The sequence below is a fragment of the Heteronotia binoei genome, chromosome 6 (genome assembly GCF_032191835.1).
Source record: "Heteronotia binoei isolate CCM8104 ecotype False Entrance Well chromosome 6, APGP_CSIRO_Hbin_v1, whole genome shotgun sequence".
Taxonomy (NCBI): Eukaryota; Metazoa; Chordata; class Lepidosauria; order Squamata; family Gekkonidae; genus Heteronotia; species Heteronotia binoei.
The window spans coordinates 42,307,209-42,323,690 of NC_083228.1; the positions used below are offsets into that span (position 1 = coordinate 42,307,209).

The 16,482-nt window shown below is 41.6% G+C and overlaps 1 protein-coding gene across 2 annotated transcripts in view; it reads right to left on the reverse strand.

Annotated features, from left to right (window-relative positions):
* ADGRA1 (adhesion G protein-coupled receptor A1) overlaps positions 1–16,482 on the reverse strand; it is a 538,647-nt gene that overhangs the window by 115,937 nt on the left and 406,228 nt on the right. For both annotated transcript variants that reach the window (XM_060241372.1, XM_060241374.1), the window contains one exon: positions 697–904. In XM_060241372.1, coding sequence (XP_060097355.1) covers positions 697–904 — 208 coding nt within the window. The remainder of the gene's footprint in view (positions 1–696; positions 905–16,482) is intronic.

Below are 16,482 nucleotides of genomic sequence, written 5' to 3' on the forward strand. Positions count from 1 at the left end.
TTCATGAAACTGGATTTAGTATTCACAGCTCCTAAACTGAAATGATGGTAGATTATTGCTTGCGGGGGTGGGGAACCATCAATGTCTTTGACATGATTAACGGTGAAGGCAATTTCTTAATCTGAAACACACATAAAAACCTAAAATAGACACATAAATGTGAACACATACAAGGATGAAATTAAATGGTTAAAATTATATAGGATAAATGTTTAATTAAACATTATCATCTTTAGCCTGTTACTTTCACCTTTAAAAGCACCTGACTGATAATACCAAGAGGTTTATTGATGACTGCAAATATACATGCAACAGGACTCTAAGCACCCCCTCCCCAAACATCTTGAATTGCAAATCTCCAGGATTTGACATTTCTGTAATCATGGTCAAGATTTAGAAACCAATATTCTTCTCCCTCTCCGTGCCACTTTGACTATACTTGTGAACTTTAATAAGCAAATTACAGAATGCTGCTGAGGAAGATTAATCCTGTACAGCAACAGAGCTTTGGTTACATGCAAGTTTATCTGAATTAAAAAAAAAACACCACAGAGGGATGAATTAACCCACATATCTGTGTGAAAGCAGAAGCAAGACTCACAACGGCATACCTGCGTACTCCACTGCACCATTCTTTTATATACTCTAATGTATAGCCTAGCTTTCAGATTAAGGAAACAGTAGCACAACACTTACCTATTTTAATGAAGAGGACTGGTGTTCCAATTGTCCTATACGTCCCATAATCTGCAGGATGAGATGAGTTGCCAGTGCTAGGAAAGAGTTTTCCATTCCGAAAGGCAATACACTGTAGCTTGCAAGAGGAGTTATCAACAGATTGCAAGGATGAAGACGGAGAGAAGGCAGACCGTGGCAAATGAACTGAAGCTACTGCCACAGCATTCTATGCAACGAGAGAGGGGGGGGGGGGAAGAAAATTTAAAATGCAAATCACAACAGGGTTGCTTTCATTATCTTTTAAACTCCTGTACGAGAAATGTAGGCTGCTTCTCTTTCCCAACATACTAGAAGCAACCAAAGAAGCAGGAGCTGTAACCATGGGAATAGGATTGGTACAGTGCATATTAAAACAGAAAACGTTTTGATTGAATGTGCGAGTCTGTATGGTCAAGCTCCCTGCTGCAGAGGTGAGAATGGTTCTTACCATGCCTGCTAGAGGGTCCATCAACACTGCAGATCTGATTTAAAGAGACAACCTCTACCAGGTTTTCTCCTTCACTTAAAACAGAATCAGACAACTTACATTAAAACATATCTCTCTGGAAGGGTAATTAAAGAGGACTGAAATGTGTTTTCTTAATACAAAGAATTGCATCAGAGAATGGCTCTCGATACTGTAGTATGCAACGCAGGCAGTATCTTCTTCCTTATAAAAGCATCATTTCATCCTTAAAGAAAATCCTGCATCCCACAGTGGTAGGAATTGTAGAATTCTATGTATTAACACAAACACGCTAGAACCAAGTAAGGGAGTACATCAAGACTGTCAGACCATAAGACTGGATCAGAGTTGTGGTGGGGTATTTGAAGATATGGACACCAAGCAGTTTCCCAAGCAAACAACTAAATAAAGATTAAGTTCATTTTCTATCAGTTAACTCCTCCTTTCCTTGCACAATGGTGACCTTGTCATTATTAAATCCAAAAGCATGAATGAAGGGGAGGGGGGGGGGGCAACCTAACGCAGAATCAAAAGAAGACCAGAGACAAAGGAAGAAGCTATTCTGAGATTCACAAATTCTTTTTTTCCCCCTTTAAAAATGAAGACTTGGATCCTTTGCAGTGCTAGTGGGGCTGTACTCCATATACCCTGACTTCCCTGCCTCCCCTTTCTGCTGCAGTTATCTCTGCCTTTAAAACTGTGCTCTTGAGGGTCAGTGGGCCCCCAAAAACATTATGGGGGGTTAAGGGAGGGCTGTAGTGAGGAGAGGGAGTCAGAAAAAATCACCTTCCCCCTCTTCTGCCAGCAGAAAGGGAGCTTAGGATCCAAGCATGAGCAGTTTTCATTTCTGCCAAAGGCAAGATTCTGCTTCAATGGCACATCATTAACACACATTATTCCACAGTTTTGTAAATAGACAGTCTTTTTTAGAAACAAGGAAAAAAAATAACTTTTGCAATCATACAAACATATGCAAAGTTATAATATTTATATGAACTGTGATGATATGTGACAAAGAAACAGACCCACAGACAAAACTGCATGCTAAAAAGGCATATAACTTATCATAAAGATGATGATGAGTAAATGGAACAAAGCTTGAGTTATGGTTGGAATTACTAGAAAACTTGAGGAGGTAATTCAGAGGCCATTTACACTAAGTATTCCCTTTGCAGCCAGTGGGCCAATAGCATATGAGGCATCACGGATCTACCCTGCAGATAAGCACTGGCTCTTCCACAACTAGCAATAGAATCCTAAACAGTTACACTATTCTAAAACCAATAACTTAAATGGACTTAGGTGTAACTCTGCCTAGTATTGCACTATAGCTCTGCAATTAAGCAGCATGAGATTGTTCATCATTATTGGATCCTAACAAAGAGTGGCAATTTGTCAGATTTTTAGTTTGCTACACATTCCACATATTATTGCTGTATGTTACTGCTATATATGACAGATGGCTTTTTTGCCTCAGGCAATGGACAGTCTCTCAACTCTCCTGTACATAGTTACATCCATTTTACCTATTCATAGGTAATATAACAGTCTGTTAATCAAATGGTAAATCACCACAGAATACAAATCATCTCATCTTGTGGCAAGCAGGATTTCACCATTTCTGACAAGAAAGTTGAGAAAGCAAATCAGCAGTGAAATCATCCACACTCCTTGGTGAGATATTACAGATGCTCAACTAAATCATCAAGGTCATGCACACACTAATGTAAGTTGCCATTTCCCTATATTGGTATGAGGATTTAGGGCACAGCTATGTGGAGGTTTAGAAAAGACTCTAAAGAGAATTTGGTGGTAGTATGGTGAAGATGGAGAAGCTAAAATGTGTCAGAAGTAGTTTGAAAGTACACTTTCTGCCCTGAAAACTTTGGAAAGCAGTATCTGTGTCTTTAAATCACTTTCATCACTCTTCAGAAGACTGCTCACATACATCCCTCCTTTACAAGTGTACTTTTTGTTGTAAGAAAGAGTCAACACATTCTCACATTACAAATTAACCCAGCCACCAGCACCTGGATAAATGTGGGGTTTGTATCACATGTTCAACTGTACACATGTTGACTGTAACATGAGAATTACTGAAAGCACATACAACGAACCATCAAGTGTACACTGAACATGGATGGTTTATGTGTTCACTGTAACCTGTAACAGGGCTAGAATGCTTTTCTTTACCATAACTGCACAAGGTTTCATTTTTTTCTCGAAGTCCACAATGCCAAAATGGCCCAGTCAAGTATCAGCATGTGGCAGGCCTCCTGTAAAGCTAGCTTCCCAGTTTCAAAGCAGGTGAAAAGGCTCCTTTGTTATTGAAATGGTCTTCCAACATGAAATCCTCGCTTCTGCTTAACAGTGTTAAGTTGGTAGCATGAGATTTCACAAATGGTTTTTCTTTTTAGGCGCATGCTGAAGTCCATTTCTAGATTTTGAACTTTAATAAAATGCAGTGATAGGAAAGAGTTTGCATTTTAAAAGGCAGTAGATGACACTTCAGCAGTTATTTCATGCTTTACAGCTCTGTAGCTGACAGTTTGAATCTTGCCACAGCCTCTACTTGAAAGGATGCTTCTGACTGTACATTTAAAAATCCTGGCCTGTAGTCCAGCTTATTAGTTTAGAGCTGTGATCTTTTTCTTTCTTTATCTCATCTACAGTCTGCTTTTGTCCTCAATAGGAACCCCAAGCAGCTTATATCATTCTCCTCTCCGCCATTTTATCCTCACAACAACCCTGTGAAGTAGCTTAGGCTGACAGCGTGTGACTGGCCCAAGGTCACCAAGAGAGATTCCATGGCAGAGCATGGATTTGAACCTGGGTCTCCCAGATCCTAGCCAGACATCCTAACTACTACACCATGTTGGCTTTATGATTTGCATTTTCAGTGCAAGAAGTCCTGGATTTAATTACTGATGAAATTCATGACTGCAGCTAGGTGTGTTACTCTAGGAGCATGATTCAGGATCAGGGCCCAAGGGGTCATGGGTATGTGAAAAGCCTGAACAAGGAGAGGCTGTGGCATATGTTCAGCATGTGCTTTGTATGAAGAACACTTCAGTTCAGCCTCCAGCACCCCCAGTTAAAGGGTATCACAAACCGGGAAAGGCCCTGGAGATTGGCCCTGTCAGAATGGCTGAGCTGGATGAACCAATTACTCGATAGAAGGCTGCTTTGTATGTTCAAATTAATTAGTGCATATTTCTGTGTGTATATATGTTCTCCCTTCCTCTTCTTAGTTCAAAAAGGACGAAGTCAGAGCCCAGTAGCTGTTTTTAGTCATTTAATGCAAGCTCTATTGCAACTTGTTTGTGTGAACAAAAGTACCTCTCAACACATGGAGACTATTCCTCTCCCTCCCCCAATTTTTATGGCTTAACTTAACTGTAGCCAAAAAAAGCCATATCATTTAAGAAAAGGAGAATCTTTTAAATCAATATTTAATAGTCACACTTCAGCTCCTGTTTACCTGCCCAGCACTTGAAATGGAAATTAAAGGTTTAAAGAAGCTATAGTGCACTGTGAAGGGCCAAATTTCTGATGGACATGATATCCAGAAAGCCCAACCCTCTATTGCTGTGAGAAGCTACTGAAAAGTGAAGAATATGAAAAGAATCCAATAACTTTTGCCTAAGGTGGCAACTTGAACCACAGCCCTCATAAGTAAAAAATAGTCATCTTGACCCATAGAATGATAATCCCCTAGTCATCTTCAGAACAGTCATACTGTCGAAATATTAAGGATCCCTTACTCAAAATACTTACACCATAAGCTGGGGAACAACACTTTGGCTGTGACCCTGCATTTGAGTACAGAAGAATCCCATTGATCTTGGAATTCAGGAGCTGATTGTACCATCCTACACAGAATTATTCTAAGCCCACTGCTTCAACAGACTTAGTCAATAAACTGAACAATGAGCCTTCCTGATTAATATTCCACTTCAGCAACGACCGTGCTAGATGGCCCTGTTCAAGTCACGTATCCTTCTACCTGAACATTTCCCAAAATTACAATATGCAAATAACAATTGAATTTATAGGGTTGTTAGAAGTGTTAAGTGAGATGATCACTATCCACTTTGAGTGCTCTAAAACACCAAACAAATGCTAAATGGTATCATCATTACCAAAGACCAGTCAGTATAACAGATAAAATATTCCCATGGACAGGACAAATGCAGTGATTGTTGAATGATATGGGTAGGGGGTTATGAATTGCTAATATTTGGTTGGTTGCTATGGCAATATTTTTGCTAATGCAATAAAGATATTGATTGATTGATTGAATTGCTAATGTCTACCAGAAATATATCTGTTAACTGGAAATACCAGGTAAGTAATTAGCTTTGAATGGTCCAGTGAGAAATATAGTATATGGAAAAGAATACATTGATTCGGATGAACACATGGGTCATGTGAAATATGTTACCATGCTATGATAGAATTTACATTTCTCAGAATTGTTTCTAGCTGAAATTAAAAATCTTGCATTGGAAGCAGGTTTTTATATAACAGTGACCAATATCTAATTAAAACTATTTCAGGGAAGCATTCCTGCTAAGTACAGTATATACACTAACCTTTACCACCAACATATGCTGTTCTGTAAAAAATACTGCAATCTAGGGTTGCTGGTTTTAGAATGTAAACTAAACTAAGTCTGTTGTCTTGTTGTAAAACCTCCAATAATCTCAGTACATTAATATGAATCATACCCCAAACTAAGGAAAGGTCTTATGGGCCAAGGATCATTTCAGATTGCTCACACTGCCTGAAGTGGACAGGGTTCTTGGGGCTGTGAAGATCACCTACAGACCTTTCTTTCTCCCATCAGATTGATAAAGAGCTGTCAAAGAACTTGCCTGGCTAACTGTTAATATATCTGGTTCAAGGCCATTTTCCTAAAAGAGACAATTGAGAAGCTTCTGTTGAAGAGCTTCCTTTTAATAAAGATAATTTGGTGATGACTCACTCACAGAGATGGACATCCAGGAATTACATTAATGTAGTTCACAGATCCTTCTCTGTAGTTATTAGCATGTCTCATGTCCTTGAGCAGAAACACCAACCAGCTTGAGGACTTATTATACCTAACCATTACCCAACGCTTTTGTTGTGGTTATTCAGTCGCAGTCAGGTCCGACTCTTTGAGACCCCATGGACCAAGTCATGCCAGGCCCTACTGTCTTCCAGCATCCTCCGAAGTCTGCTCAAATTTGTGTTAGTTCATCAGCAATGCTGTCCAGCCATCTCATCTTTTGTTATACCCATGGCCCTTTTGTTCATTTTTTAATTATTTTGGCCAAGGAATCCTTCTTCCTGCAGCACAGTTTAAATTTAGGGCTTAACTAGACATGTCGGCATGTTTGAATCCACCATGGGTACACAACTGTCATTTTTGGAATGAAATTTCCCTCTGTTTACAAATGCAACAGATGACTGATACTGATCTGGACTATGGCATAGGGGAAGGGTACCTGCTCTCTCCTGCCTGCTTACTATTTACAGTGGGAGTCTGAGTACTTTTAAAAGGTGCAGGGAAAAGGTAGGAGCCCTCAGTTTTGAGTCCAAGTCCTATCTCTCTTTTAGTTTCCATGCGCTAAAATAAAATAATTTGGTGTAGTGGTTAAGTGTGCCAGTTTGGTTAAGCCAGTTTGGTGTAGTGGTTAAGTGTGCGGACTCTTATCTGGGAGAACCGGGTTTGATTCCCTACTCCTCCACTTGCACCTGCTAGCATGGCCTTGGGTCAGCCATAGCTCTGGCAGAGGTTGTCCTTGAAATGGCAGCTGCTGTGAGAGCCCTCTCCAGCCCCACCCACCTCACAGGGTGTCTGTTGTGGGGGAGGAAGGTAAAGGAGATTGTGAGCCGCTCTGAGACTCTTCGGAGTGCAGGGCGGGATATAAATCCAATATCATCATCATCATCATCATCATCATCATCATCATCATCATCATCATCTTCTTCTTCTTCTTCTTCTTCTTCTTCTTCTTCTTCTTCTTCTTCTTCTTCTTCTTTCTTCTTCTTCTTTCTTCTTCTTCTTTCTTCTTCTTCTTCTTGGATTGATCTTGTCTGTGGCAATGGATTTTTTGCTAGAACTCTGGATTGGTAGCTCTCTTTCCCTTCACGTTGCCTCCAGTCTGGGCCTGCCACTTGAAGCTATCTATGTTTCTCTCTCTCTTCTGCTTTCTCTTCCCCCTTCTTATGTCTCATTCTTTCTTGCCTTCTCAGTGCTCAGTACTATCTTTTATATTCCCGTCGATTTCCTGCCTTAATAAAATACATTATATTCCCAATAAATCTTTGCTCTAATTTCTATCCTCTTTAGGTTTTTGGTCCATGCGTTTACTCTGTTCAGTTCTGCGCAAGTGCTTCATCACTCAGTCAATGATTGTATTACTGGCATGGGGGCCATTGCTTTGAGTTGGTGTTTACACCATCAACAGATCTTCAGACGCCCTGAAGAATACTGCTCCCTGGAACATTTCCCTTGAGCCAGTGTTAAAATCTGAGTAGAACAGAGCGAGAGCCTGTGTCATCTCTTTATGCAGGATTCGTAAGTATTTTGAAAGTGGGCTCTGTTCAAGTATAGGATCGCTTTAACAAAAAGAACACGTGTTCTTGACTACACGTGATAACGCTAATCTGGGTTGAGGCTGATAGTGGGATAGAAGAGATGATATTGGATTTATACCCTGCCCTTCACTCTGAATCTCAGAGCAGCCTACAATCTCCTTTACCTTCCTCCCCCACAACAGACACCCTGTGAGGTGGGTTGGGCTGAGAGAGCTCTCACAGTAGCTGCCCTTTCAAGGACAGCTCTGTGATAGCTATGGCTGACCCAAGGGTACTCCAGCAGCTGCAAGTGGAGCAGTCGGAAATCAAACCTGGTTATCCCAGATAAAAGGCCACACACTTAACCACTACACCAAACTGGCTCTGAAGGTGCTAAAGCCATCATAGAAGTTTTCAAATGCTTTCAGCTGAGAAGTTCAGATGATGAGAATGTAATCAGTGTGTGGAGAGACTGGGGACAGAAGCTATGGAACACACCACAATCAAGGCTTGGAAAAGGGATTTTTTTTTTCACTCCTCAGCATAATTTTAAAAGATTTTAAACGGGAGACTGCAGAAGAAACAATAAAAATTCTTTGCTAAACTATGACCTTACAGATTAAACTTTCATTAGTTGCCATAATTTGAAAAAAAAAACCCAACCCAGATTATAATGGTTTCATCTTTTTTTGTGTATGCTTTTGAAGAATCACTTTTCTGCATTTAGTTGCAAGTGGAATTGAAGTAGTGTTAATGTTGCTATATATTCCTCGAAAATTTTTCCCCGAAAGCAAGATCCTATTGTATGGCTACCTGGAAGTCAGTCACATTCAGCAAGTTGCCCCTTTTCCCTGCCACATTGCTTTGGTTCCTTTGCTTTCAGTCTAATTAGTTCCTTCCCATTTTATAATGGCTGGTTGGTTCTCTAAGGCATTTGAAAATTAACAGCTAATCTAATTTCTTTTTCATTTGGGAAAGGGTGTGTGTGTTAATACTGCTTTTCATTTTGTAACCTGCTATAATCACCTCTCATTGTTTTCACATTTTATATGTAAGCTCATAATAGCGCAAATTAATACAAAAGCAATGTAAAATATTCACTACTGCTTTGACTGTCTTCACAAGGCAGCTTGGCATGACAGCTGTCTTTAATTTAATAATTTTAATTTAATATTAGGATTTATATTCCACTCATCCCACCAAGGCATGCTCAGGGCAGGTAACAACAACACATATACATTAGTTTCATTGAAATCATAAAAATTCAATAATAAAACAACCTACAATTTACAATCTAATCACAATAACATCAGATGGCTGTGTCTTTTAAGTCTGCTTAAGCCTATTAATAGCAACTAAATGTACAGGTGTTTAGCATTGTGAATATGTTGAAACAGTCTGGGCTACCATTCACCAGGAGGGCCAAACCAGACCCAGCTGGCATTTGAACCCTCAATGACGAGCTTCACCAGAAAGCCTGGTGGAAGAGATCTGTCTTGCAGGCCCTGTGGAACTGCAAAAGATCCCACAGGGCCCTGATCTCCATGGGAAGCTCATTCCATCAGGTAGGTGCCAGAGCCAAAAAGGCCCTGGTCCTAGTAACAGCTAAACGGACATCTTTTGGACTGGGGACTACCAGCTGATCTTAATGCCCTTCGGGGGACGTATGGGGAGAGGCGGTTCCGCAGGTATGTTGGTCCCCTCTATGAAAAATGATGGGGGAAATCTTCTATGGAAAACATAAATGGAAAAGGTTATCAATGTTGTTTAAATTGTCTATAGAAGATAAAGGAATAAATAATAGTCATTCCAGACTAAATGGCTGGCATGGTACCACCCTTACTGAAAGCTCATCTCTGAACATGCAGAACCTTGTTTTAAATTCCAAGCAGACACATTCCTAGCCTGCTTGGCATCCAGGGCAGATAATTTTTTAACACTCCCCCTTCTCTATTTTTTCTGCTGTCAAGTCACAGTTGACTTAGGTGACCCCATATGGTTTTCAAGGCAGGAAACGTTTGGAGGTGTTTTGCTACTGCCTGCCTCTGGGTCAGCCCTGCTTAGCTTCTGAGATCAGGTTAGGCTGAGGCTAGCCAGGTCAGAGCCCTTCCTCCATACTAGGAAATAAAATAAATAATAATAATAGCCACAAAATAGCTTCGGAAGAGTAGCTGTGTTGGTCTGGAGCAGCAGAACAAGGTTTGGTCTTAAAGGTGCTGCTTTATTTATTTATTTATTTATTTATTTATTTGGGATTTATATCCCGCCCTTCCCACAAGTGGCTCAGGGCGGCTTCCAGTGATAGATCCAACAAAATTACAGTATTTAAACATATAAAGGGATCAGCATTTAAAACAGATAAAAACAGATAAAACCATGGTTATCAATAAATATTAATAAATATTTCAGCTATATATAAAAGAAGTCCGGCAAGTTACATTAAAATTCTCAAGCTAGGTATAGGCTAGCCGGAAGAGGGTCGTCTTACAGGCCCTGCGGAACTGTACCAGGTCCCGCAGGGCCCTCACCTCTTCCGGCAGCTGATTCCACCATGTAGGGGCCATAACAGAGAAAGCCCTTTCTCTGGTGGATTTCAAACGGGCTTCCTTCGGCCCAGGGATAGTAAGGAGATTTTGTGTTCCCGACCTCAGTACTCTCTGGGGAACGTGCGGGGAAAGACGGTCCTTCAGGTAGACAGGTCCCAAGCCATATAGGGCTTTAAAGGTGATAACCAGCACCTTGTACCGGACTCGGTATATTACTGGAAGCCAGTGCAGGGTCCGAAGACCCGGCTGAATGTGTTCCCACTTTGGGAGACCCAATAACAGCCGGGCCGCGGCATTCTGCACCAGCTGCAATTTCCGAGTTCGGGACAGGGGCAGCCCCATGTAGAGGGCATTACAGTAGTCTAACCTCGAGGTGACCGTGGCATGGATCACTGTTGCTAGGTCGTCGCGCTCCAAAAAGGGGGCCAACTGCTGGACCCAATTGTTTCAATGGCCAGAAAAGAAACACAGACAGTGAAAAATTTGCTTTTATTTAACTTTGTATATATAATCATGCCAAATTCCAATACGCTGTTCCATCATAGAGAGCCAATGTGGAACTTAAAGTGTTGGACCAGGATCTGGGTGACCTCGGGCCAGTCACAGTACTCTTAGCCTAGCCCTTACTTGTATAGACCCAGGGTAGCCTGACCTCATCTGATCTCAGAAGCTAAGCTGGGCCAATGTGGAGGCAGGCAATGGTAAATCACCTCTGAACCTCCTGAAAAACCCTACAAGGTCACCATAAATCAGCTGTCACTTGACAGACAAAAAAAAAATCCATCACACTACTCATGTTCTGAGCAGGCACTTGAAAGGGCTTCTGTTCTCCATTTGGAAGCCCAAGAGCTGACCATCCCAAACACCTACAAGGCATTTTTGAGAGCTATGTGTCTGCCTTTGTACTGATTTCTACTAACACTAGCCAAAGCATTACAGAACAGTGATTGCAAGCTTCACCATACTGGATATTAAGAAACATAGTTCCCCCCTAAAGAAGATGCCCCCATCCTCCATTGTTTCCAAAGACTCAAATAAAACAAAAGCCTCTCTGCAGTAGAAACTGAAGGGGGGCTATTTTGCAAGCCCAGCAGAACCAGTGCAAAGTACAGAGTACTCAGCAGTACCTGTGCAATCACAGAGTGTCTGGTAGAACTCAGTGCCATTGTGGCATTGCCAGCTTGATGTCAAGCACAGAATCGCAGTTCAAGGATGGGGGATGGAGGTTTGGAAAGCTCAGCAGAACCAGTACAATATACAGTGCTCAGCAAATCCAGTGCCTTCTGTTCATAATATTAACAAAGGTTTGCTACTAAACTACTCTTTAATACATACTCTCACCAAGCAGGATAGAGATGAGAAGGTCTTGAGACAAAGGAATAAAAAAAGGGGGGAGGGACACAGAAAGAATAGGTGAAGGGAGACAGAAATGAATGAGAAACATGTGGAAAAGAGGGAGAGAAATCAAGAAAGGGAAAGGTTGCTTTAGCTTGCTGAAAGCACCCTATCTACTGCTTTGCAAGATTTGGTTGAGCTGGGTGCAAGGAAAGGAAGAGAGAAAGGCTAGACTACTGGAGAAAACAAGCTGAAGACTGGCAATTACCTTAGCAGCTATCAGTGTCCTGGCTCAGTTGCTGATAAGGAAGTTTGCTTCCGTCTTGGAGCAAGGAAAGTGTAGCCTATCTTTGAGTGCTTTTTGCTATGCTCAGACTTCCCTGGTCCCCTAGTGGCTGCAACCAGAACTGCATTTTTAAAAATAAAAGGAAAGGTGTTAAACTGGATGCAGCAAGACGCAGGTTTTGCCCGGGGTGGACTGCACTCCTGCCATGCCCTTGGTACACCATTGATTCCAAGAAATAGAAAAAAAAACTTTTTCAGGCAATGGATGTTTGATTGTAATACACTTGAGCATTGTGAACTAGGAAAATTCTAATTCCGAACCAAAGAGTTATCAGTTTTGGCAGTCTCATACTCTCCTTTCTTGCCCAGAACTTGGCTTCTGTGCTTTATCTGCTTCCAGTCTGCCTTTCCAGATTTTGGCTGCCCTCCAGCATGGCACCATGCTCTTTTTTCACAGATTCCCTATCAGCAGCTTCCCCAAGGAATACAGAAAGAAAATAAAGGCAATATAGTGAAATATACAGGTACTCCGCTGCAACAGTGATAAAAAGGGCTTTTTTCAGAGGCATTAGCAATTCCTGTTACCCATTCCCATCCAGGTGCAGCATTTTTGTGGCTTTCAAGGAAGAAGGTAGAGAAACTTCTGAAGGTTGGTGGTTGGGTGGGGCATAGCTTATTTCTTTATATTTCTCACAATACTGGGCAGTGGACACCGTTAAAAATACATGTATTTTGACATGCGTATTTCCTCATTCACACCAGGCCATGCACATTCTTTCTGTGTCTCTCATGGTCCCCCCACCCCATCTTCAATCAACTCAAATTAGTTAAGACTGCATCTTTGCAGAATTTATCCAGAAAAGAAAATATAAAGCACACCTTCCACTGCATTCGCATGCCAACAATTAGGGACAGATGAACACAACCCACTCTGTTTGTGGTGGCTGCTTTTCGTCATGAAAACAGACGCTGCACCCACCTACAAGCAGACGGTGGCTCTGCACATCATTGCAAACCTCTTCAATGTAGGCAGGGTTGTGGCCTGGATCAGTGCAGGTTGATTAGTCACACTCCCTCTTCGTCATTAGCAGAGAGCAGCTTCCATAGGCATAATGGAAAAAGAAAAGGCTACTTTTTGAGAAGTGGGGGCAGGGGGTGTCACTGAGCATTGTTTCTTTAAGGAAGTAACAGGTGCCTCTCAGAGAAGGCTTCAAGCAGGGTATGGACATGGCACATGAATTACATGGTCACACAAAGCCTATTCATCATTACAAATCATGCTAAAAGACTACAAGTAAGTTACTGAAAAACAGGACTTGTGCTGTCTATGTAGGGTTGCCAGTCCCCAGACTCTAAGTATTGTGCTTCACTGAGGTCCCTGTCCACCCCAGGCTCCATCCCCAAATCCCAGGAGTTTCTCAACCTGGATCTGGCAACCCTACCACCCCTTTTCCTGCTGGTGGCCAGGGGGAACCTAGCAACACTATTAGGAAGTTGGAAGATGGGGAATAATTTACCTAATAGTCACCCAGTGCAAAAGTCCATTGATATATAAAAGGCTTCTGTATAGGAGTTGTATTTTGCCACCAAATGTACTGAAATCCTTATGTGGGTTTTTAGTGATACATCAGTTCTGAGGCTGCATTCTGAGAGCAGTGTACCGTGAGCAACACATGCCTCTGTTTAAGAGATGTAAACAATTCAAAACCTATTTATACCCCAAGCCCTTTGTCTCCCGCAGGATTATTCCAGAATCAAATGAGGACTGCAGCCATTAGCCTAGGATTTCATGACAATCTAAATACATTATTTATTTATTTGATTTATGTAAAATTACTCCACCACAGTCCAATTTTATGGCCTGATTTTTAGCACCATTTCCTTCTCTTCTCATTACAATAAGAGACTGATTATCTCATATTTTGCAAATGAGTGATTATAGAACGGTTAAACAATTCCCAGAAACCAAAGTCTAGCTTTTTAGAATCTACAGAGTGCAGAGCTTCTTTTTATTTATTTAAAATATCCATACTCTACCTTTCTACATAAAAATAAAAACCTTCAAGGCAGTTTGCAATTATTAAAACACACACACACGAATAAAATATCAAAAAGCACTCTAAAGCAATTCATGTTGGAAGGAGCAGGCGAGGAGTCCTATCTTTATATGCATGCTGATAAAAATCTGAACTGGCAGCAACCAATCAGAAAGGAGATGTTAAGGTCATGGTAAATAGCTTGGTGCAAACCTTGAGTCAGTGTGGGGCAGAGGTGAAAACGGCATAGTTTGGTCAGGAATTATTATGAGTGGGACAGATGACAAAACAGCCTGAATCGTAATTAGGGTTGCCAGCCCAAACTGCCTCCTCAGCAGGAGAATTTGGGGGCGGGGTAAGGACAATGCTACTTGAGCATTGTGTTATAGTGTTTGGAATAAACACTAATACTGATGTAATGATGTCACTTCCCATTTCATGAAAGTAGGATGCCGATCATCCCACCCCTGAATTTTCCCCTCAGCACTATGTTGAGCAGTGGCAGGGAACAGGGGGTCCAGGCTAGGAGGTCTCCCTTATAGTACAAGAGTTGGCTTTACTATTTGGAACGCCTCTGCAATAGATCTGTGGTGTGACCACATGTATAATACTGTGCATAGTTCTAATGAGGAATGCTCCCACTCTGCTGGCTTTCTCAAACTACGTAAAACTGAATTATTCAAGTAGGCTTTTTCTACGCAGGCAGTTGGGGAGCATTGTAAAGAAAAGCTTCTCAAAGTTAACGTGGATAAATTAATGGGGACTGTGACCTGTGCTACTGTGTACAGCTTGCTGTGGGTTGGATCCTGTTATGTGATTATGCATCATTCAATGTGTCATGTTAATACTTTTGCTTTGCTTCAGTTCTGTTTTTTAGACTTCTGGTTGGTTCTACAACCCCAATCCTATTCCGTTATTTAACGAATGCCCCAAATCTTGTCGATTGCATTGACTCACTCTGTATAAATTCTCCCTGAGACCCAGTGAGAAAAGCAGACTATAAATAACATAAATAAAGTATAAATTTAGAACAGGATACAGCCAGGGCCAGTTCAATGCCGAAATGGAGCAAGCAGCTGCTTGGGGTTCCAAATGAGAAGTGGACCAGGAGTAGGCTTAGCCAAACCTCTGTGCTTGCTCTGGCCTTTAGTGCAAAACAACTGCTTTTCAACATCCTTAAACATGGCAGGATGGCACGGGAGGAGGCATGTCTGCCCCACCCATGCTACTGCTGCTGGCTTGGATACCAGACTATCTAGCCTTTTGCAGCCTGTTTGCACCCAGTGGACTGGCATGTGAGGAGGTGTCTGTGGTGGCAAAATGCCTTGAACGACACAATTGCACCACTGGGAGAGGAGCAGAAAAGGGTCACCTAGGGTTGCCAAGTCCAATTCAAGAAATATCTGGGGACTTTGGGGGTGGAGCCAGGAGACTTTGGGGGTGGAGCCAGGAGACATTAGGGGTGGAGCCAAGATCAAGGCTGTGACAAGCATCATTGAACTCCAAAGGGAGTTCTGGCCATCACATTTAAAGGGACGGCACACCTTTTCAATTCCTTCCTTCCATAGGAAATCATGAAGGATAGGGGCACCTTCCTTTCGAGCTCATAGAATTGGACCCCCTGGTCCAATCTTTTTGAAACTTGGAGGGTATTTTGGAGAGAGGCATTAGATGCTATACTGAAAATTTGGTGCCTTTACCCCAAAAAACAGCCCCCCCCCCCAGAGCCCCAGATACCCGCAGATCAATTCTCCATGATTTTCTATGGGAATAAATCTCCATAGGGAATAATAGAGTTCCCAGCAGATATTTCCCTCCCCTCCCCCCGCTTTTTGACAACCCTGAAGCGGGGGGGAGGGTCTCCAAACCGGGGGATCCCCTGCCCCCACCTGGGGATTGGCAACCCTAATACAGAGGCACCCATTGAAGATTGAAAACTGTTTATTCAAGTTGATATGAACCATGGACTCCCTTCTGGATTGTTTGAATACCATTTTGGACTCCATTTTTTTTATATTGAGGGGTACCTTTGTATATGAGTTAGGATACCTTTTCTATGGAATTCCATTCACAAGTGATTATATTTTGAAGACTGAATATATCTTCATGTATTTACATTATTTGTAAGTTTTTTAATGTATAACATTTATTTAGAACATACCACATACATATCACTCCACAACGAAGGGTGGGGAGAGGGAAAGGTCAAATTATTCTGCGATGTGGAGTAAATTTTTAATAGTAAAATTAATTTTAAAAATCATAAAAACAGAAGCTTGTACAGTCGAGGGCAATATCAGCAAAAAATCAAGGTAGGTAAGGTCAACATTTGTAAAAAAAAAAAAAATACATCTCAAGTTTGATCCAAAAAATTCCCCCTACAGAATGTTTTGGAATCTATCCCAGACCACAGAAGGAAAAACGTCTACTACCCCCTTGTTCCCAGATCCATGAAATCTACCAACAAAGGGGAAATAGCTCCAGGTTTACAAACTAAGGGAGGGAGAGGAAGGGGCCAGAGCAAATTCAT